At 46.1% G+C, this 24,570-nt stretch overlaps 1 protein-coding gene across 3 annotated transcripts in view; it reads right to left on the minus strand.

The window, feature by feature from the left end:
* The window catches only part of PPHLN1 (periphilin 1), a 141,550-nt gene that overhangs the window by 86,597 nt on the left and 30,383 nt on the right, over window positions 1-24,570 (minus strand). For 2 of the 3 annotated variants that reach the window (XM_075344981.1, XM_075344982.1), the window contains exons 2-5: window positions 23,794-23,832; window positions 22,604-22,698; window positions 17,900-18,040; window positions 17,743-17,804 (exon numbers count right to left, since the gene is read on the minus strand). In XM_075344981.1, coding sequence (XP_075201096.1) covers window positions 17,743-17,804; window positions 17,900-18,040; window positions 22,604-22,698; window position 23,794 — 299 coding nt within the window. In that variant the 5' untranslated portion in view covers window positions 23,795-23,832. Of the gene's footprint in view, window positions 1-17,742; window positions 17,805-17,899; window positions 18,041-22,603; window positions 22,699-23,793; window positions 23,833-24,402; window positions 24,483-24,570 lie in introns of those variants that run through there. The other variant, XM_075344983.1, reaches the window with a different exon arrangement.

Consider the following 24,570-nt stretch of genomic DNA (forward strand, 5'->3'; position numbering starts at 1 on the left):
CTTTATTTTTCACTATGTGCCTAAAAACAAACAGGCAAGTAGTTGCTAACAGAGGCAACTATAGTGCACTGAAAAAGTATTCATACCCAAAGATCTTTTCAACATTTTTTTTTCATGTTACACCCACAAATGTAAATGTATTTTATGATACACCAACACACTGTGAAGTGTAAAGCAAATGATACAAGGTTTTCTAAATATCTAAAAAAAAAAATGTGAATCTGCAAATTGGATCACCTTTCACTGCAATTACTGCTACAAGTCTTTTGGGGAATGTTTCTACCAGCTTTGCACATCTAGAGGCTGAGAGTTTTGCTGCCCATTCTTTGCACACTAGCTCTAGCTCAGTGAGATTGGATGGAGGCGTCTGTGAACAGCAATTTTCAAATCTTGCCACAGATTCTCAATGGGGTTTAGGTCTAGACTGTGACTGAGCTATTCACAGACATAAATATGTTTTGATCTAAACAATTCCATTTTAGCTCTGGCAGCATGTATAGGGTCCTTACCCTGCTAGAAGGGAGTCTATGCCCCAGTCTCAAGTCTTTTGAAGCCTCTACAAGGTTGTGCCCCCCTACATGGCATGTGGAAAAAGGTGCTAAGGTAAAAAAGGAGAAAGAAGTAGAATTTTTTGGGCTAAATGCAAAACACTGTGTGTGGAAGAAAGCAAATATTGCACATCACCCTGAAAACACCATCCCCACCATCAAACATGTTGGTGGCAGCATCATGCTTTGGGGATGTATTCCTTAAGCAGAGTTCAGTTCTTGGTCAGAGTTAATGAGAAGATGGATGAACCTAAATACAGGACAATCCTGGAGGAAAACTTGTTAAGATGCAAAAGCCGTGAGGCTGGGGCATAAGTTCACCTTTCAGCAGAACGACTCTATATATACTGCCGGAGCTACAATGGAATGGTTTAGATCAAAACATATTCATGTGTTTGAATGGCTCAGTCACAGTCCAGACCTAAATTCCTTTAAGAATCTGTGGTAAGACTTGAAAATTGCTGTTCACAGACATCATCCAATCTCACTGAGCTATAGCTAGTGTGCAAAGAAGAATGGACAGAAATTTCAGCTTCCAGATATGCAAAGCTGGTAGAGAAATCCCCCAAAGGAATTGCAGCTGTAATTGCTGCAAAAGGTACGGTAGTCCTACAAAGTATCGACTCAGGGGAACTGAATACTAATGTATGCCACAATTTTCAGATTTCTATTTTTAAAATATTAAGGAAACAATGTATTTCCTTTATACCTCACAAATACTTGTTACATACTGTTGGTATATCACATAAAATTCCAGAAATACATTTAAGTTTGTGGGTTTAACATGAAAAAAAAATGTAGAAAAGTTCACAGGGAAAAAATTCCCTGTGAAATCCGTTTTTTGCCGCATTACGCCGGATCCGGCGTCCATAGGCTTCCATTATAAAACACGCCGTAGGCTTCCATTATAAAACACGCCGTATCGCGCCGGATCCGGCGCAATGCAGTTTTTTTGACGGACAAAAAAAATGTTACAAGATACGTTGCCTCCGGCCGCCGCTTTAATTAATTTTGCCGCATCCAGAAAAAACCGGATGCAACGCAAAGCCATCAGGCACAATCCGGTAACAATGCAAATCTATGGGGATAAAACGGATGCGGTACAGGATCCGTTTTACCCGTTTTTTTCCGGATTGTGCCTGAATGCAGAAAACTGATGTGTGAAAGTAGCCTTAGGCAGCAGATTGCCAATCAGCATGACATTGGCAGTCCCAATCCGTCAACAGAGCAGAGCGGAAAGCCATCCAGAGATTATTTTAACCCCTTCATGACCAAGCAGATTTTTTTGTATTTCCTCCCCTTCATTCAAAAGCCATAACGGTTTTATTTTTCCTTCCACATAACAATATCAAAGCTTGGGTTATTTTTGCGGGAAGAGTTATACTTTTGAATGACATCAGTCCTTCTACAACATAATATACTAGAACATGGGGAAAAATCCAAATATGTTGAAATTGCAAGAAAAAAAAAAAGTGCAATTCCACAATAGTTTTTTTTTTTTATTTACAATGTTCACTGCCAAGCTGTGATTGGTGGTAGGGATAAAAGTGCATTCCCCCAATGAAAAAAATGCCCTTTTAGGCTACATGCGCACGCTGCGTTTTTGCAAAGTCTATGAGAAGTCAGATTTGCTGCGCACATTGCAGTTTAGTTGTTAGGCTATGTGCGCACGTTGCATACTGTCCCTGCAGAAATTTCTGCAGCGATTTGAACAGCACACGGGCGCTTCAAAGCGCTGCAGAAACAAAAGCCGATTTCCTGCGCTCTGCATGTAGCTCCTCCCAGCCCCTTCCAAAAACAGAGCAGGGGCTGCATGCAGAGCGCACAGTATAAGTGACATGTCACTTCTTAGAACGTGCGCTTCGGGCAGCAGCCGAAGCACTGCGCTCTAATACGCCACGTGCGCATGTCTCCTGCATAATCTTCATAGATTGTGCAGGGGACGCAGGACGCATGCAGTTACGCTGCGTTGCAGATCGCAGCGTAACTGCATGCAATTACGCAATTTACGCACATAGTCTTAGCATTTTGTCAAATGTTTGTGACAAAAACAATGCAGCATGTTCATTCTTCCTGCGTTTTTGTCAACATTTGTCACAAAAACGCAGCAAAAACGCATGTGGTGAAAAATGCACCAAAAACGCACCTACAATTACAAGCATTTTTTTGTGACATTTCCAGGCTCTCTCCTGGAGAGACCCATATATGCTCTGTCTTTGGCCCCTTACAGGTAACTTGTGACTAAGGACTTTTCTGTTTTTATATACCTAGTCCGAACGCGTAAAGTTTATCCTGTAAAGGTATTCCTGTACAGTGCGTTTTTTGCCTGATTTTTAATACAATTCTTCAATAAAAGACTGAAAGATTTTTTTATGATACTGGTGCCGGGTCCAAATTCCTTCTTTCCTTGTTTCTCTCTGACAAGGTGCAGTTGTGGCTGCAGTTTATGAACACAAAAAGATGCAGCGTGCGCATGTAGCCTTAGACTGCAAGAAGAGATTTCATACACTGCGCTCCAAAAGTAACAACTCTATGTTATCTATAGTATCTATCTATCTATGCAATGCAGCGGAAAATGGAAAAAAAAAAAAAAGGGGAAGAATCAGGGAAGAGCAGAATTTTTTCAAGGTACTTGCATGAATACATTTTAACAAGTAATAAATAAATATTTGATACTTTTATAAAGTATTTCCTTTAAATATTGGGGGTTTTGGGGGAGTAAATTCTAAGAATCTGAATTAAAAGGTGTTTTTTCCCCCAATTTCATATTAAAGGGGTTGTCCACTACTCGGACATAGGGTCACCTGAGGCTAGGCTAACATTCTGATATTAAATGAGCCCAGAATCCACTAATGGGCCAGGTCATTCTCACTTTCTTTGGACAAAAATAACATTTGGAAGAAGAAATGCTGCTGCTCACCTTCCATAGGCGAGAACAGGCCGTTTTTATTTTAATAAGGGGGAAACAAATAATTGAGAAGAAGTTGTCCGAGTAGTGCGCAAACTGTTTAATACTGCATTATATCAGTGAAAGCTTTACAACTATCTAAAAATACAATTTTGTACAAGAGTCCTGAAGAAGAGTCCGCTGTGGTAAAATACACAACATTCATTAAGAGGCATCTCATTCTTTCTGCTGCCCGCGTGTCACCACCAAAAAATGATCTCCAGTCACATACCAGCACTTCTGTGCTATATAGTGAATCTGACTGGCCACATCCCCTTCTCCAAAGCCCAAACCACTTCAAAATGTTGGGGAAGCTGGCATAAATACACCAAAGGTGGGGAAGCTGGCATAAATACACCAAAGGTGGGGAAGCTGGCATAAATACACCAAAGGTGGGGAAGCTGGCATAAATACACCAAAGGTGGGGAAGCTGGCATAAATACACCAAAAGTTGGGGAAGCTGGCATAATCCACGAAAAGGTGGGGAAGCTGGCATAAATCAGCTGGCATAAATACACCAACAGTTGGAGAAGCTGGCATAAATCCACCAACAGTTGGAGAAGCTGGAATAAATCCACCAAAAGGTGGGGAAGCTGGCATAAATCCACCAAAGGTGGGGAAGCTGGAATAAATCCACCAAAGGTGGGGAAGCTGGAATAAATCCACCAAAAGGTGGGGAAGCTGGCATAAATACACCAAAGGTGGGGAAGCTGGCATAAATACACCAACAGTTGGAGAAGCTGGCATAAATCCACCAAAAGGTGGGGAAGCTGGCATAAATCCACCAAAAGGTGGGGAAGCTGGAATAAATACACCAAAGGTGTGGAAGCTGGCATAAATCCACCAAAGTTGGAGAAGCTGGCATAAATACACCAAAGGTGGGGAAGCTGGCATAAATACACCAAAGTTGGGGAAGCTGGCATAAATCCATCAAAAGGTGGGGAAGCTGGCATAAATACACCAAAGGTGGGGAAGCTGGCATAAATACACCAAAAGTTGGGGAAGCTGGCATAAATCAGCTGGCATAAATACACCAAAAGTTGGAGAAGCTGGCATAATCCACGAAAAGGTGGGGAAGCTGGCATAAATCAGCTGGCATAAATACACCAAATGTTGGAGAAGCTGGCATAAATCCACGAAAAGGTGGGGAAGCTGGCATAAATCCACCAAAGGTGGGGAAGCTGGCATAAATCCACCAAAGGTGGGGAAGCTGGCATAAATCCACCAAAGGTGGGGAAGCTGGCATAAATCCACCAAAAGGTGGGGAAGCTGGCATAAATCCACCAAAAGGTGGGGAAGGTGGCATAAATCCATCAAAGGTGGGGAAGCTGGCATAAATCCATCAAAGGTGGGGAAGCTGGCATAAATACACCAAAGGTGGGGAAGCTGGCATAAATACACCAAAGGTGGGGAAGCTGGAATAAATACACCAAAGGTGGGGAAGATGGAATAAATCCATCAAAGGTGGGGAAGCTGGAATAAATCCACCAAAAGGTGGGGAAGCTAGCATAAATACACCAAAGGTGGGGAAGCTGGCATAAATACACCAACAGTTGGAGAAGCTGGCATAAATCCACCAAAAGGTGGGAAAGCTGGCATAAATCCACCAAAAGGTGGGGAAGCTGGAATAAATACACCAAAGGTGTGGAAGCTGGCATAAATACACCAAAGGTGGGGAAGCTGGCATAAATCCACCAAAGTTGGGGAAGCTGGCATAAATACACCAAAGGTGGGGAAGCTGGCATAAATACACCAAAGTTGGGGAAGCTGGCATAAATCCATCAAAAGGTGGGGAAGCTGGCATAAATACACCAAAGGTGGGGAAGCTGGCATAAATACACCAAAGGTGGGGAAGCTGGCATAAATACACCAAAGGTGGGGAAGCTGGCATAAATCAGCTGGCATAAATACACCAAAAGTTGGAGAAGCTGGCATAATCCACGAAAAGGTGGGGAAGCTGGCATAAATCAGCTGGCATAAATACACCAACAGTTGGAGAAGCTGGAATAAATCCACCAAAAGGTGGGGAAGCTGGCATAAATCCACCAAAGTTGGGGAAGCTGGCATAAATACACCAAAGGTGGGGAAGCTGGCATAAATACACCAAAGGTGGGGAAGCTGGAATAAATACACCAAAGGTGGGGAAGCTGGCATAAATCCACCAAAAGGTGGGGAAGCTGGCATAAATCCACCAAAAGGTGGGGAAGCTGGCATAAATACACCAAAGGCGGGGAAGCTGGCATAAATACACCAACAGTTGGAGAAGCTGGCATAAATCCACCAAAAGGTGGGGAAGCTGGCATAAATACACCAAAGGTGGGGAAGCTGGCATAAATACACCAAAGGTGGGGAAGCTGGCATAAATCAGCTGGCATAAATACACCAAAAGTTGGAGAAGCTGGCATAATCCACGAAAAGGTGGGGAAGCTGGCATAAATCAGCTGGCATAAATACACCAACAGTTGGAGAAGCTGGAATAAATCCACCAAAAGGTGGGGAAGCTGGCATAAATCCACCAAAGTTGGGGAAGCTGGCATAAATACACCAAAGGTGGGGAAGCTGGCATAAATACACCAAAGGTGGGGAAGCTGGAATAAATACACCAAAGGTGGGGAAGCTGGCATAAATCCACCAAAAGGTGGGGAAGCTGGCATAAATCCACCAAAAGGTGGGGAAGCTGGCATAAATACACCAAAGGCGGGGAAGCTGGCATAAATACACCAACAGTTGGAGAAGCTGGCATAAATCCACCAAAAGGTGGGGAAGCTGGCATAAATACACCAAAGGTGGGGAAGCTGGCATAAATACACCAAAAGTTGGGGAAGCTGGCATAAATCAGCTGGCATAAATACACCAAAAGTTGGAGAAGCTGGCATAATCCACGAAAAGGTGGGGAAGCTGGCATAAATCAGCTGGCATAAATACACCAACAGTTGGAGAAGCTGGAATAAATCCACCAAAAGGTGGGGAAGCTGGCATAAATCCACCAAAGTTGGGGAAGCTGGCATAAATACACCAAAGGTGGGGAAGCTGGCATAAATACACCAAAGGTGGGGAAGCTGGAATAAATACACCAAAGGTGGGGAAGCTGGCATAAATCCACCAAAAGGTGGGGAAGGTGGCATAAATCCACCAAAAGGTGGGGAAGCTGGCATAAATACACCAACAGTTGGAGAAGCTGGCATAAATCCACCAAAAGGTGGGGAAGCTGGAATAAATACCCCAAAGGTGTGGAAGCTGGCATAAATACACCAAAGGTGGGGAAGCTGGCATAAATACACCAAAGGTGGGGAAGCTGGAATAAATACACCAAAGGTGGGGAAGCTGGAATAAATCCACCAAAGGTGGGGAAGCTGGCATAAATCCACCAAAAGGTGGGGAAGCTGGCATAAATACACCAAAGGTGGGGAAGCTGGCATAAATCCACCAAAAGGTGGGGAAGCTGGAATAAATACACCAAAGGTGTGGAAGCTGGCATAAATACACCAAAGGTGGGGAAGCTGGCATAAATCCACCAAAGTTGGAGAAGCTGGCATAAATACACCAAAGGTGGGGAAGCTGGCATAAATACACCAAAGTTGGGGAAGCTGGCATAAATCCATCAAAAGGTGGGGAAGCTGGCATAAATACACCAAAGGTGGGGAAGCTGGCATAAATCAGCTGGCATAAATACACCAAATGTTGGAGAAGCTGGCATAAATCCACGAAAAGGTGGGGAAGCTGGCATAAATCCACCAAAGGTGGGGAAGCTGGCATAAATCCACCAAAGGTGGGGAATCTGGCATAAATCCACCAAAGGTGGGGAAGCTGGCATAAATCCACCAAAAGGTGGGGAAGCTGGCATAAATCCACCAAAGGTGGGGAAGCTGGCATAAATCCACCAAAAGGTGGGGAAGCTGGCATAAATCCACCAAAAGGTGGGGAAGCTGGCATAAATCCATCAAAGGTGGGGAAGCTGGCATAAATACACCAAAGGTGGGGAAGCTGGAATAAATCCACCAAAGGTGGGGAAGCTGGAATAAATCCACCAAAAGGTGGGGAAGCTAGCATAAATACACCAAAGGTAAGGAAGCTGGCATAAATACACCAAAGTTGGGGAAGCTGGCGTAAATCCATCAAAAGGTGGGGAAGCTGGCATAAATACACCAAAGGTGGGGAAGCTGGCATAAATACACCAAAAGTTGGGGAAGCTGGCATAAATCAGCTGGCATAAATACACCAAAAGTTGGAGAAGCTGGCATAATCCACGAAAAGGTGGGGAAGCTGGCATAAATCAGCTGGCATAAATACACCAAATGTTGGAGAAGCTGGCATAAATCCACGAAAAGGTGGGGAAGCTGGCATAAATCCACCAAAGGTGGGGAAGCTGGCATAAATCCACCAAAGGTGGGGAAGCTGGCATAAATCCACCAAAAGGTGGGGAAGCTGGCATAAATCCACCAAAAGGTGGGGAAGCTGGCATAAATCCATCAAAGGTGGGGAAGCTGGCATAAATACACCACAGTTGGGGAAGCTGGTGTAAATACAACAAAAGGTGGAGAAGCTGGCATAAATCCACCAAGAGTTGGGGAAGCTGGAATAAATACACCAAAAGGTGGGGAAGCTGGCATAAATACACCAAAGTTGGGGAAGCTGGTATAAATACACCAAAAGGTGGAGAAGCTGGCATAAATCCACCAAGAGTTGGGGAAGCTGGAATAAATACACCAAATTTTGCCCAAAAATGTACAACTTTTCTGGGTCAGTTTTCTGAGGAAATTGCTCAATGCCTTCCTTAAGGCCCTATCACACACACACACAGAGATAAATCTTTGGCAGATCTGTGGTTGCAGTGAAATTGTGGACAATCAGTGCCAGGTTTGTGGCTGTGTACAAATGGAACAATATGTCCATGATTTCACTGCAACCACAGATCTGCCAAAGATTTATCTCTGTGTGTGACGGGGCCTTTAGTGTTTTGGTTCTTCAGCATCCTGAAGATATCTGTTAGAAGTCAGTGAATGAAAACGCTCCGATTTCCTTTTAGAGGCAGAAACCTCTACATACTCATTCTGAAGTGAATACGATTGTACAGTCTAAGGTCTCATTCACACATCTGTGTTTAAACATGTACTGTACATATAACAATAGTGCCAGTGTCATCAGTGATATTCATGGATGGGTCATTAAAATTGTAAAGTGCTGCGGAATGTGTTGGTGCTATATAAATAAAATATATTGGTATTTTGTAATGAAGCACCACTCATGTGTTTTCTCTCTCCCAGTGCTGGAGTGGTGCTTTTATTCTTAGATCCCAGCCCCTGTTCTTTACTCACCCTCAGGCATTTTCAGCTGTTATCAGTGTCACTCCGGTCCTGCAGCGCCATCTTGTGGCTGCAACTTCTGACTGTCTGAAAGTGAGAATTGATGTCACAAGCTCCCAATGCATCTCTATGAGAGATAGAACGAGGCGCTCATAGAGATGCATTGAAGAGTGACCTCCGCCGTGCTCCATGAAACTGCCGGCAGATCACAAACTGTTGGAGACAAACAGGAGCAGCACCGATAATAGTTGACAGATAAAAGGAGTGGTGCTTTCACGACATACATTACAAAGCTTCTATACAAAGTAAAACACGTTCAGCACACAGATGGCTCTACATGTCTTCCACCCACCCATAAACTTGTATTAGCCCCTGTCATCCATGATGCCATAAAAAAGGGACAGAAGAATAGCACCATAGGATATAATGGGTACGTGTGGTATCTATGAAGAAAAAAGCATACCACATGGACATGCCACATGGACGATTGAATGAGGTCTAATGAAAGCCAAGATGGCAGTCAGTCAGTTGATTGGCTGAAGCATTGTTCGGCAGACAGCCATCTATATAATTAAAAGGGTATTCCCATCTCCAAGATCCTATCCCAATATGGAGAAGGTGTAATAATAATGATATCAGCAAATACCTTCAATTAAAAATGCAGTATAGTTCTTCTGATTCATTATGTCACTTACCTCATGTTCAGGGCATTGCAGGACCTTAGGTATACATGGTTATGACCATGCATATAGTCACAGTTAGGCTATGTGCGCACAGTCCTTTTTTTTACGCTGTGTTTTTGGCCGCTAAAAACGCACAAAAACGCGCAAAAACACCCCGGTAAACATGCATATACGCTTTACCGCGTTTTGGTGCGTTTTTGGCTGCGTTTTGATCACGGAGTTTTTCTGCGTTTTTCCAATGCATTGCATGGGGGGAAAACACAGAAAAAGCCAGGAAAGAATTGATATGTCCATTTTTTTTTAAGCTAAAAAAACGCAGCTTAAAAAAAAAAAAGTTGTGTGCGGACAGCAAAAATGAAAACTTAGACTTTGCTGGGGAAGCACAGTCATGCAGTTTTGAGCCCAAAAACGCCACGAAAAATGCACTGTGCGCACATAGTCTTAGTTCGTTAGTCATTTGCTTGTGGTCATAACCATGGATACCTAAGGTCCTGCAATGCCCTGCACATTAAGTAAGTGACATAGTGAATCAGAAGAACTATACCACATTTCTAATTGGAGGTATTTGCTAATATTATTATTACACCTACTACATATAAAGATAGGACCTTGGAGATGGGAATACCCCTTTAAGGGGTGCTTCTCACATAACGAGATCGCTAGCGAGATCGCTGCTGAGTCACAGGTTTTGTGACGTAATAGGGGTCTCATCAGTGATCTCGTTATGTGTGACACTAAGCAGCGACCTGGCCCCTGCTGTAAAATCGCTGATCGTTACACACTGTTCTGGTTTATTTTCTTCAAAGGCGATGTCCTGCATTGCTGTGTTTGACACTGTGTGACAGGGTCACAGTGACTGCTGAGATCGTTATATAGGTCGCTACTGTGACCTGTATTGTTCCTGCATCGCTGGTAAGATCTGACTGTGTGACATCTCACCAGCGACCTCCCAGCGACTTACCTGCGATCCCTATCAGGAAGTATCGTTGTCGGGATCGTTGGTAAGTCGCTAAATCTGACGGGGGCTTTAGTTTATACCAGTCTCTAAATCTAAACTACCATGCCCCTGTTCAGATAAGCCAGTATCTCAAAAATGGTGAGACAGTAAGGAAAAAAAAAAAAAAATACCCAGCTGCATTGAGCTGGCAAGTAGAAAGTCTGATGTTTAGGAAAAAAATGTAAGCTCAAAATGACAAACCTTGGCATTCAAGGCAACCATACAACACAATAGGTCACCCTACTAGCCACGATGAACATGTTTCCAAAAATATGAGATAACAAAAACATGTTTGGAAAACAACTACTAACAATCACACATAGCTGATTAAACACGTCAATTACAAATAATATTTATTAATTTTATATTACTTCGATACCCCTAGATAATCACCATGGCTTTTACTATGTGAGAATACATACAAAGATATCAAACATTCACCAAAAGTGGATAACCTTAAAATAGATCATGTGTAGTGCATGATATTGAAGAAGGGAATTTTGTTACTTACCGTAAATTCCTTTTCTTCTAGCTCTTATTGGGAGACCCAGACGATTGGGGTATAGCTACTGCCCTCTGGAGGCCACACAAAGCACTACATTAAAAGTGCAAGGCCCCTCCCCCTCTGGCTATACCCCCCCGTGGTATCACGGGTTCTCCAGTTTTAGTGCCAAAGCAAGAAGGAGGAAGCCAATAACTGGTTTAAACAAATTAACTCCGAATAACATCGGAGAACTGAAAAACCGTTCAACATGAACAACATGTGTACCCGCAAACAACAAAAAACATCCCGAAGGACAACAGGGCGGGTGCTGGGTCTCCCAATAAGAGCTAGAAGAAAAGGAATTTACGGTAAGTAACAAAATTCCCTTCTTCTTCAGCGCTCTATTGGGAGACCCAGACGATTGGGACGTCCAAAAGCTGTCCCTGGGTGGGTAAATAAATACCTCATGTTAGAGCTGCAAAACAGCCCTCCCCTACGGGGGTGTCACTGCCGCCTGCAGGACTCTTCTACCTAAGCTGGCATCCGCCGAAGCATAGGTATGCACCTGATAATGCTTGGTGAAAGTGTGCAGACTGGACCAGGTAGCTGCCTGGCACACCTGTTGAGCCGAAGCCTGGTGACGTAATGCCCAGGACGCACCCACGGCTCTGGTTGAGTGGGCTTTTAGCCCTGAAGGAACCGGAAGCCCCGCAGAACGGTAGGCCTCTAGAATTGGTTCTTTGATCCATCGAGCCAGGGTGGCTTTAGAAGCCTGCAACCCCTTGCGCGGACCAGCGACAAGGACGAAAAGTGCATCGGCACGGCGTATGGGCGCCGTGCGGGAAATGTAGATTCTGAGTGCTCTCACCAGATCTAGCAAACGTAAGGCCTTTTCATACCGGTGAACCGGATGAGGGCAAAAAGAAGGCAAGGAAATATCCTGATTAAGATGAAAAGAGGATACGACCTTAGGGAGAAACTCCGGAATGGGGCGCAGCACAACCTTGTCCTGGTGGAACACCAGGAAGGGAGCCTTAGATGACAGAGCTGCCAGCTCAGACACTCGCCGAAGCGATGTGATTGCAACAAGAAACGCCACTTTCTGCGACAGCCGAGAAAAGGAAACTTCCTTCAGAGGCTCGAAGGGCGGCTTCTGGAGAGCAACTAGTACCCTGTTCAGATCCCATGGATCTAACGGTCGCTTGTACGGGGGCACAATATGACAGACCCCCTGCAGGAACGTGCGCACCTTAGGAAGACGTGCTAGACGCTTCTGAAAAAACACGGATAGTGCCGAAACTTGCCCTTTAAGGGAGCTGAGCGACAAGCCCTTTTCTAACCCCGATTGCAGGAAGGAAAGAAACTTGGGCAATGCAAATGGCCAGGGAGACACTCCCTGAGCAGAGCACCAGGACAAGAAAATCTTCCACGTTCTGTGGTAGATCTTAGCCGAATTCGACTTTCTAGCTTGTCTCATTGTGGCAATGACTCCCTGAGATAATCCAGCAGATGCTAGGATCCAGGACTCAATGGCCACACAGTCAGGTTCAGGGCCGCAGAATTCTGATGGAAAAACGGCCCTTGGGACAGTAAGTCTGGTCGGTCTGGCAGTGACCACGGTCGACCGATCGTGAGATGCCACAGATCCGGATACCACGACCTCCTCGGCCAGTCTGGAGCGACGAGTATGACGCGGCTGCACTCGGATCTGATCTTGCGTAGCACTCTGGGCAAGAGCGCCAGAGGCGGAAACACGTATGGGAGCTGAAACTGCGACCAATCTTGAACCAAGGCGTCTGCCGCCAGAGCTCTTTGATCGCGCGACCTCGCCATGAATGCCGGGACCTTGTTGTTGTGCCGTGATGCCATTAGGTCGACGTCCGGCACTCCCCAGCGGCGACAGATTTCCTGAAACACGTCCGGGTGAAGGGACCATTCCCCCGCGTCCATGCCCTGGCGACTGAGGAAGTCTGCTTCCCAGTTTTCTACGCCTGGGATGTGAACCGCGGATATGGTGGATGCTCTGTCCTCCACCCACATTAGAATGCGCCGGACTTCTTGGAAGGCTTGCCGACTGCGCGTCCCTCCTTGGTGGTTGATGTATGCCACCGCTGTGGAGTTGTCCGATTGGATTCGGATCTGCTTTCCTTCCAGCCACTGTTGGAAGGCCAGTAGAGCAAGATACACTGCTCTGATCTCCAGAACATTGATCTGAAGGGTGGACTCCTGCGGAGTCCACGTCCCCTGAGCCCTGTGGTGGAGAAATACTGCTCCCCACCCTGACAGACTCGCATCTGTCGTGACTACTGCCCAGGATGGAGGCAGGAAGGATCTTCCCTGAGACAATGATGTGGGAAGGAGCCACCATTGTAGAGAGTCTTTGGCCGTCTGGGAAAGCGAGACTTTCCTGTCCAGGGACGTTGACTTCCCGTCCCATTGGCGGAGAATGTCCCATTGAAGTGGGCGCAGATGAAACTGCGCAAAGGGAACTGCTTCCATGGCTGCCACCATCTTCCCTAGGAAATGCATGAGGCGCCGCAAGGGATGCAACTGGCCCTGCAGGAGAGATTGCACCCCTGTCTGTAGTGACCGCTGCTTGTCCAGCGGAAGCTTCACTATCGCTGCTAGAGTATGAAACTCCATGCCAAGATACGTTAGTGACTGAGTCGGTGATAGGATCGACTTTGGAAAGTTGATGATCCATCCGAAAGACTGTAGAGTCTCCAGCGTAGCATTCAGGCTGAGTTGGCATGCCTCCTGAGAGGGAGCTTTGACCAATAAGTCGTCTAGGTAAGGAATCACCGAGTGTCCCTGAGAGTGCAAGACTGCTACCACCGCCGCCATGACCTTGGTGAAGACCCGTGGGGCTGTCGCCAGACCAAATGGAAGAGCTACGAACTGAAAATGGTCGTCTCCTATCACAAAACGTAGAAAACGTTGATGTTCTGTAGCAATTGGCACGTGGAGATAAGCATCTTTGATGTCTATTGAGGCAAGGAAGTCTCCTCTGGACATTGAGGCAATGACAGAGCGGAGGGTTTCCATCCGGAACCTCCTGGCGTGCACATGTTTGTTGAGCCGTTTTAGGTCCAGAACAGGACGGAACGAGCCGTCCTTTTTTGGAACCACAAAGAGATTGGAGTAAAACCCTTGCCCTTGTTCCTGAGGAGGGACTGGGATAACCACTCCTTCCGCTTTTAGGGAATCCACCGCCTGCAGCAGAGCATCTGCTCGGTCTGGACGTGGGGAGGTTCTGAAGAACCGAGCTGGAGGACGAGAATTGAACTCGATTCTGTACCCGCGAGACAAAATGTCCGTCACCCACCGGTCTTTGACCTGTGACATCCAAATGCCGGAAAAGCGGGAGAGCCTGCCCCCGACCGGCGATGCGGAGGGGGGGGGCTGGAAGTCATGAGGTAGTCGCTTTGGAAGCGGTACCTCCATTTGCTTTCTTGGGGCGTGCGTGAGTCCGCCACGAATCTGAGTTTCTTTGCGTCCTCTGAGTCCCTTTGGACGAGGTAAATGGTGTCTTGCCCGAACCTCGAAAGGACTGAAACCTCTGCTGCCACTTTTTCTGCTGAGGTTTGGGTGTTCTGGGTTGTGGTAAAGAGGAGTCTTTACCCTTGGACTGCTTAATGATGTCAGCCAATGGCTCGCCAAACAGTCTCTCTCTAGACAAAGGCAAACTGGTTAAACATTTTTTGGAACCAGCATCTGCTTTCCAGTCCTTTAACCACAAGGCTCTGCGCAAAACTACCGAATTGGCGGACGCCATTGAGGTGCGACTGGTAGATTCTAGGACCGCATTGATAGCGTAAGACGCAAACGCCGACATCTGCGTGGTAAGGTGCGCCACTTGCGGCACTGCTGGATGCATGATAGCATCCACTTTTGCTAAGCCAGCTGAAATAGCCTGGAGTGCCCATACGGCTGCGAATGCCGGAGCAAACGACGCGCCTATAGCTTCATAGACAGATTTTAACCAAAGGTCCATCTGTCTGTCATTGGCATCTTTAAGTGAAGCGCCATCCTCCACTGCAACTATGGATCTAGCTGCAAGTTTGGAAATCGGGGGGTCTACCTTTGGACACTGTGTCCAGCGCTTGACCACCTCAGGGGGGAAAGGGAAACGCGTATCTTTAGATCGTTTAGAGAAACGCCTTTCTGGGTGAGCGTCGTGCTTCTGGATTGATTCTCTGAAGTCAGAGTGATCTAACAAAGCACTCAATTTACGCTTAGGATAAAGGAAACGAAACTTTTCCTGCTCCGCAGCCGCCTCTTCTGCTGAAGGGGCTGGGGGAGAAATATCCAACAGCCTATTTATGGCTGAGATAAGGTCGTCTACCATGGCATCCCCATCCGGGGTATCCAGGTTGAGAGGGGTTCCAGGAGTGGATTCCTGATCACTCTCATCAGACACATCACAGGGAGACTGATTGCGCTGAGACCCTGAGCAGTGTGATGACGTCGAGGGTCTTTCCCAGCGAGCTCGCTTAGGGTGGCTGGGGCCATCATCTGAGTCATAATCCTCGGCCTGTGAAGCCGGGGACCCCCCTGTGGGCTGGATACATTCCAAGTAAGGGGGACCTGAGGACAGAGGCCTCGCCGTGCCCAGAGACTGAGCCCCATGCATAGATTGCAAGGTCTCAAGGATTTTTGCCATAGATACAGACATATTATCTGCAAAAACTGCAAAGTCCGTCCCTGTCACCGGGGCAGAACTTACAAGCGTCTCAGCCTGGGTCGCTACCTCTCCTGACTCCGGCTGGCGAAGCAGCACCGGGTCGGAGCATTGCACACAATGGGGGTCATCAGAGCCTGCTGGTAGATTAGCCCCACATGCAGCACACGCAGTATACACAGCCCTTTTTGCCTTGGCTGCCTTGCGTTTTGAGGATGACATGTTGCTGCTTCCACAGAGCGATCTGGGATATGCAGCCAGAAGCGCACCTCACAGTGCAAGAAATACAATATCTATATATATATGTACCCAGTACACTGACACACAGTGAGGCACTAGAGGGACCAGCACAGAAAAATCGCTTACCGCCCGCTTAAAAAGCGGGTGTGTGGTCGCCAGATAGCCCCTAGTCCAGGTCTCCCAGAGCCTTGCGTCCTTCCTCCAGCCAGGCATGCATGTAATGGCTGCCGGCGTCTCGAGAGAGGAAGGGGGGCGGGCCCTGGGCGTTCCTGGCCAAGAGCGGGAAGCCAGCTTCCCTCTGTGCCTAGTGTGAGGGCTGGAGCATGTAAATCAGGCTCCAGCCCTCGTCGCTGCTTGCGAACAGCGTCTCTCCCCTACCCTGAATGACAGGGTGGGGGCGGGAACGAAACGGAGCAGCCGGCGTCCTAGGCCCAAAAAGCCGGGGACTAAAGTTATAACCGCCGCCGCCGTAAAAGCGCGGACGGCGGATCCCCGGCGCACCACAAGTCACAGCAGCGCCGCCCGGTCCAGAGGGGGTCGGCGCTGCGTTCCCAAACAAACAATCCCCCAGTAATCTGTAGGGACACCAACTCCACGTTGCGGTCCCCGGCGCACTACAACACCCAGCCAGCCCGGAGTGTGTCTGTGCCTGCCGGGGACACAGAGTACCTGTAAGATGCAGGGCCCTGTCCCTGATCGTACTCCTGCTCCGAATCCATCAGGTTCTAATGGGTCTGTGGATGGAGCCCGGCATCAGAGCTGAGAGGCCGGCAGGATCCCACTTCCACAGAGCCCTACCAGGGGATGTGGAAGGAAAACAGCATGTCAGGCTCCAGCCCTGTACCAGCAATAGGTACCTCAACCTTACAACACCATCCAGGGGTGAGAAGGGAGCATGCTGGGGACACTATATGTGTCCTCTTTTCTTCCATCCGAAACAGTCAGCAGCTGCTGCTGACTAAAATCTGTGGAGCTATGCATGGAATGTCTGACCTCCTTCGCACACAAAGCTAAAACTGGAGAACCCGTGATACCACGGGGGGGTATAGCCAGAGGGGGAGGGGCCTTGCACTTTTAATGTAGTGCTTTGTGTGGCCTCCAGAGGGCAGTAGCTATACCCCAATCGTCTGGGTCTCCCAATAGAGCGCTGAAGAAATATTTGCTGCAATTTCACGGACTTGTTAGCACAAATCATACAACTTATGAGTCCCAGTATTGTCCACTAGAGGTCACTAGAACACCACATAATCCAGGCTGATGCCTCCACCTGGAGCACACACCAGACGTGAACCTTTGTATTTCGGTATGGAGGTGTGGTGCTTTCACAGACCTTTTTGTTTTTATCCTTACAAATTTCCTGAAGCTCCAGATATGACATTTAATCTATTTTGTATTATTTATTCATCTATACAGTCAGAGACTGCCCTAGAAAAAAGCTGGACAGGATGTCTATCTAGAGGAAGAACTGAGAGTCCTCAGTGGTTGATACCTTTTAATGGCTAACTGAAAAGATGGTAATAAATAGCAAGCTTTCCAGACTACCCAGGTCTCTTCATCAGGCTCAGTATAACACAAAATCTGAAGAGTCACATATTTATACACAACAAATATGTGACTTTTCAGATTTTGTGTTATATTGAGCCTGAAGAAGAGACCTGAGTAGTCTGGAAAGCTTGCTATTATTACCATCTTTTCAGTTAGCCATTAAAAGGTATCAACCACTGAGAACTTCAGTTCTTTTAAACAATTTTTTATCTCTACTGGCTAACGCGGTACAAAGATATATTTTACCTGTACCTAGAGGAAATCATTCTAGTGGGTAAAGTATAGAGCACTTGCACTAGGGAAAAGAAAGTTACCTGTACTCTACGTGCCGATTCATGGGTGGCTCTCCTCTTCCCCATCTATATGCTGGGTCTTCCTATAGTAAGATGAATAAAATAAAAGAGCATAAATATTTCCCCGATCAGATAGAATGTATACAGTCAATTACAAAAAAAAAAACCAAACACATACCCCCCTATATGGCCCACTTCGTCTTTCATATGGATGGGTCTCATCATACTCTCTATACTCTGGTTCATTGTAATCTTCGTAACGATGATAGCCTTCATCATCTGGCCTCCGGACCACATTTACCACTCTGTGATAATCCCCCTATATAAAAAGTTAAGAGAAGTATAAAAAGGAAAGTGAAATCCACAATTATTTTTGCACTGTAGGAAAGTGAAAGACGTGTGTCAGACCCAATTTAAAGGGAACCTGTCAAGTGTAATATGCACCAAGAATCACGAGCAGTTCTGGGTCCATATTGCTAATCCGTGCCAAACTGTCCCTGTATCTAGTAGCATACATAAACATATCGTTAGAAAAAGTATTTCTAAAGATCCTTTATGATATGCTAATGAGGCCAGCGACTAGATACAGGGGCGTTAGTTCCCACACTAGTGGGCCCACTTAGCATGTGGATGTGTTAACATGCTTTACAATGCCCAGTATTATGGCAACGCGCATATGTGCGCAGCTTTGTAACCGTTAGAACTGAGCGTCTCTGACACCAGGTGTATGTGTACCTGGCTTCAAAGACGATCACTGCCCATGTCGTCCCGATCTGAAGTCGTCCACACTTCTGGTCACGCGCACTACTCAGAAGCTGTGTGTACGTGTCCCGGCTTCAGAGAGGAGTAATGAGCATGACCGGAGTGCGGACGACTTCAGATCATGGGCAGTGAGCATCTATGACGCGACGTACACATATACCCGGTGTCAAAAGAGCTCAATGCTAACGGTAACAAAACCATGCGGCTGGAGACATGTCTGTTTTTTATCTGAGCCAGGGACCAAAATTACCCAAACAAGTTTATGGGTCTGTGAAAATCACAGACAGCACCTGGATGACCCCAGTGTGCAGTCCATGATTAAAATCACGGATGATTATTTTTTTTCACAGATGAAAATCACTGATGAATCAATGATGGTAAAAAAGAACACTGAAGAAACGCAGTTTTTTGTGCATGTGAAAATCATGAAGGTCTGGACGAGGCATAAGGCAGTATGATGTAGGTAACCAGCTGGTTTTGATAAAACCAGACAACCATGTAATGTACAGAGCGGTCTCCTGACTCCCACTCTTCCATCCACGTCTGCCGGATGTCAGAGGAAAGAAGCTTCTGGCAGGTGGCTTTCACCAAGCCTGATCCTTTCCTTCTCATGGGAGATAACCCACCAGTAGTGTACAACTACCGTGTTTTTCCAAAAATAAGACCTCCCCCAAAAATAAGCCCTAGCAGGGATTTTCAGCATTTTCGAAGAAAGGCTTAAATATAAGCCCTACCCCGAAAATAAGCCCTACTCCCGGATCAATAATGAAGTGTCCGTGCAACTAAAAAAGTTACAGATACTGCAGGACACTTCATTATTGACAGCGGCACCCTGCAATCACAGTCACCAGACGCCGAGCAGCAGGACCTGCAGTGATCGCACACACACACACACACACAAAATCAGATCTCACACACACACACCAGATCTCACACACAAACATCGGATCGCACACGCAGTCAGATCGCACACATAATCTGATCGCACACACAAACATAGGATCACAGGCAAACATCAAATCACACACACACACACACACACACACACACACACACACACAAACATCGGATCGCACACATATGGGATCGCATACACACTCACCTCATCCAGCGACACCGATCTCTTCTCGCTGGGAGAATCCTGAGAGGCAGTGCGGTGCAGCGCGACGAACAGGACCTGCGGTCGGACACGTGACTTGCTCTCATTCCCTGCTGCCGTAAGTGATGTGATTTGTGTGTGTGTGTGTGTGTCTGCAATCGGCTGTGTGTGTGTCTGCGATCAGCTGTGTTTTTCTGCGATCGGCTGTGTGTGTCTGCGTTCGGATGTGTGTATCTGCGATCGGCTGTGTGTGTCTGTGATCGGATGTGTGTGCCTGTGATCGGATGTGTGTATCTGTGATCGGCTGCGTGTGCCTGCGATAGGATGTGTGTGTCTGATCGTCTGTGTGTGCCTGTGATAGGATGTGTGTATCTGTGATCGGCTGTGTGTGCCTGTGATCGGATGTGTGTATCTGTGATCGGCTGTGTGTGCCTGTGATCGGCTGTGTGCCTGTGATCGGATGTGTGTGCCTGTGATCGGATGTGTGTGCCTGTGATCGGATGTGTGTATCTGTGATCGGCTGTGTGTGTCTGTGATCGGCTGTGTGTGTCTGTGATCGGCTGTGTGTGTCTGTGATCGGCTGTGTGTGTCTGTGATCGGCTGTGTGTGTCTGTGATCGGCTGTGTGTGCCTGTGATAGGATGTGTGTATCTGTGATCGGCTGTGTGTGCCTGCGATCGGATGTATCTGTGATCGGCTGTGTGTGCCTGCGATCTGCTGTGTGTGATCTGCTGTGTATATCGGTGATCTGCTGTGTGTGTGTGTGTGTGTGTGTGTGTGTGTGTCTGGGAAATTCTGTGTGTGTGTCAGCTAGCAGCAGGGTAGGACGGCGAGCAGCACCGACCGGAGATCACAGGAGGACCTGGGAACCACGCAGACGTCCTGGTCTGGTGAGTATGTCTCCTGGGAAGTGGGGGGGGGGGGGGGGGTCTGCTTTTTTGGGGGGTAAACTTACCCCCAACCGTGTTTCTCCAAGAATAAGACCTCCTCCAAAAATAAGCCCTAGTGCTTTTTTTTGGGGGGGGGGGCAAAAAAAATATAAGACAGTGTCTTATTTTTGGAAAAACACGGTATGTGAAGATTCCCTACAAAATTCCACTCATTACCTTTTCATCCAAGGAGCTATAATGCATCCTGCCATCTCTACAAAGAAGGCACTTAAAATCTAAAGCCCCCATACACATTATGGAGCGATCCTGTGTGCTCTGTGAGAAAGCTGCCAGGGGACATCTCTCCTGGCGGCTCACCTCTGGTAGAACAAAGTGAAAGGCAGTCTAAAATGAGACAAGCCCGATCCACACCTCTCTAAACAACTAGTTGGCTTTAGGTCACATATACAATAGTCAGCTGAAGCTGTTAATATCAGCAGGTGGCTCCAACATTAGACTAAGGGTACTGTTCCACTTGCAATTTTCATGTGCGAGTGCGATCAGATACAACATCGGCTTGCACTCGCACCAGTGCAAAACTATGGGGCAGAGTCTGTCTGCGATTGCTTTCTCACGCAAAGCAGCATGCGGAATGGATCGCAGCATGCTGCGTTCAGCAGTGAGTCTCAGCTCATGCACCCCCACACAAGTCTATGGGAGCGTGTGAAACACTGCAATGCACTCATGTAATTTGAGTGCAGCGTGATGTACGCAGAGACAGGCCGGAGAGGAGATTGGGGAGAAAATGCTCACGCCCTCTCTTCTCCGCACCTGTGATGTGTTCAAGACCCAACACCTGGGCAATGCTAAGGAAATCCTGAAAACATGCACTGTTTGTGGCTCCTGAGGACTGGCGTTGGGGGAACACTGGGGTTAAAGGGATTTCCCACGAACAAAATTCATGTTAAAGTTAATTTTAATCAATACATCTTGCAATATTAAGAATTTCCACAATTGGATGTGTTTAAAAAAAAAATGTTACTGTGCTGAGATAATCTTATATGTGTGTCCCTGCTATGTACTGTGTAATGGATGTGTCTGACCGTACAGGGACATGGTCTGATCATACCACAGCTGCTGGGCAGGGGACGAAGCAAGGAGTATACAGATAATACAGCATGGGATCGCAAATACAGCATGAGATCGCAAATTATTCTTTCTTTGAGGTAAAACATTTTTAAAAACAGGCAGGGAAATGTTTTACCTCACAAAAAGAAACAACTATGATCATGTGCTATAATGTCTGTATTCAGTCTTTTGTTTCCCCCCCTACCCAGAAGTTGTAGTATGATCAGACCATGTCCCTGTACGGTCAGACACGGCCATTCCATTACACAGTACATAGCAGGCACATGTTATAGATTATCTCCGCACAGGACCATTTTTTTTTAAACCCATCCAATTTGGAAATTATTATTATTCCAAAAATCCATTGATTAAAAGGAACTTTAAAGTGAACTTTGTATATGGGAAAACCCTGTAACTGAGGGAATGACAGATGTGACGCTACATGCCACACATACACGGTGTACATGGTGGTACCCAGATCATGACATGCCGATAGATCCATACAATATTCTGCAATGCGGCTTAGGAGTGCTGTCGTACAATACATCAGGCAGAATCCTGCTAAAATGGTAGTAGAAGATAACGCTGGATTTTCTTTAAAGAAGACTTGTCCCCAGGTGAAAAGTGACCAGTTTTTGCTGTTTTTGCTCCACAGGAGTATTCTAGTTTTGTTTTGTTTTTTTATAAATCCGCCAAACTGTTCTATAGATATGGGCCTTCTTATTCAGTGCTCCTTGTTATGGTCTTTACAAAGTGGGTGTATCTCACAGGATTTTCTATGGGTGGCTGTAGGCAGCTCTGTATTATTAACCTGTGATCAACGCCCTCTTGGAAAACACCATATAAGTAGCACCAGATAGAAAGGCCCATATCTCTGGAACTATATGGCAGATTTATAAAAATAAAAGCAGAATACACTGTGGAGCCGTGGAAGTAAAATAAGAGTAAAAACTGGAGACTTTTGCATCGGTGACAGATCATTTTGAAGCAAAATATCTCCAGATCAGCAAATGTGAAGCACTTACGTCTGGAGGACCCTCGCGAGGTGGGAGCCTATGCCTTGGTAACCGGTCATAGTCATATCTACCATCGTTCCACATCTCCTCTTTTCTGTAGTCCACTTATATGGAAGAAAACACAGTATGGGTCAGAGAAAATACCATTTTTCCAATTAGTTTAATTAGCTTAATTCTATATACAGTACTGCCATACTATGGTAATTCAGTAAATAAATGATTACTGCCTATGGCTGACTTCATGGGAGTAACAAAGCGGGTCCTTCAGTAGGCCGCAGTCTGCCATGGCAACATAGCATGCACATATAACCCTGCAATATGCATGTCTACCACCTGAGGGCAGTGTAAGACCAGAGTATCATATAATACAAAAACTGATCAGGGGAATACATATAAGTATGGGTTTATAGGGTCAGATACAGGTCCTATTATAGGGTCATTCCGTGTCAAGTGGACCAGTGGTCCCCACTCGACGTTCTCCGATTTTGCTGAAAATTTATAAGGATGTACATGTATGTTTGAAATGAGGTTCTGTAAATTTTTAGGGCCAGATCTCAAATACATTGGGCACTGTTGACCTTTCACTGGAGGGTCCACCAAGCCTGCGGCTTCAGCTAAGAGGATTTTGCAAACTTTGGCACATAGCCATTAGAGTTCTATACTGGCTATGATGCTGAAATTTGGCGTACTAGCTCAACTTTTGCTGCTAAACGCGATAACATTATTACCGGCTATGACAAAACAATATTTCGGCCGCAATTTTGTGTCAAAGTAGCTTGTAAAACGCCTCGCATAAAATTTATGCCAAACTGTGCCCATATATAACTCAAGACCAAAAACCAATAGGAACTGGTGCTTTACCCTGTACAACAAACATCTTCATGACTTTGCATTGCTGCAATATCACGGTCAAAGCATATGTATTTGTGGAAATATTCACACCCACATATGATGAAAAACTTAAAAAACGAATTTTACCTATTTTTAGGTCAAATTTCCCAAAAAGGGTACCCCTAAAATATATTAATTCTGATATCATTAGAAAGAGCACATTTTTCTCTACAAGGATCATTGGGGGTTTTTTTGGAGTCATCCATTTAAGAAAAGAAAAATTCCACTGGTACAATAAGGAGAAGGTGGAAAACCCCCTTTAAGTGCGCTTTTAACGGAAAAATAAATATGTAAATGCAGGCACTTACTGTTATTCTGTTATATATTATTCACTGTACATTCAAGTTCTGTTGGGAAAAAAAGACATCTTAAGAAAATTAAATATGAATTCTGTATCATAAGTAACACATGACTAAAGGTTTTTTCATGGCAGCCATTCAAGCTAAGATGGGAGTATCTGTCTCTTTAAGACTTTGGAAATTGCCAAGTGGTCCACCCTAGCCCCATAGGAATGAAGGCAAGTTCAGAAGCACATATCATGGCACGCTCATTGGTTCCTGTAGTCCCGAGCACTTGTGACTAGTGCAGCAAATATTCTTCATTGCACCCAGAAATGAGAGAATGTCATAATAGCAAATTAGAAAATGGTGGCATAAAACCAGACATCCCTTTACATCATGTTCACACGTACATTTCTGCCACAGCAAAATCCAGGATTAATGCTGCAAAAATGGTGCACCCACATTACATCCTTTGTACTGATATTCTCAGCATAAATTAAAGGGAACCTGTCAGTAGATTTGGCGTCTATAAACTGCGGGCGCCACCAGTAAGTTCTTATATTCAACATTCCCCAGTGCATATATAAGAGCCCTGGTCACGCTGTATAACATAAAAGACACGTTTGTTCTACTCACCTAGGGGGGGCGGTCCGGTGCGATGGGTGTCACTGCTCTCTGGTCCAGCGCCTCCTCTGTGCTGCGATCTCCGTTCTCCTATCCAGACCAGGCCGGCATTACGGTACTTTGCAGGTGAACTTTAATCTGCCCTGCTGAGGGCAGAGAAAAGTACTGTAATGCACAGGC

The sequence above is a fragment of the Anomaloglossus baeobatrachus genome, chromosome 4 (genome assembly GCF_048569485.1).
Source record: "Anomaloglossus baeobatrachus isolate aAnoBae1 chromosome 4, aAnoBae1.hap1, whole genome shotgun sequence".
In the NCBI taxonomy this organism is placed as follows: Eukaryota; Metazoa; Chordata; class Amphibia; order Anura; family Aromobatidae; genus Anomaloglossus; species Anomaloglossus baeobatrachus.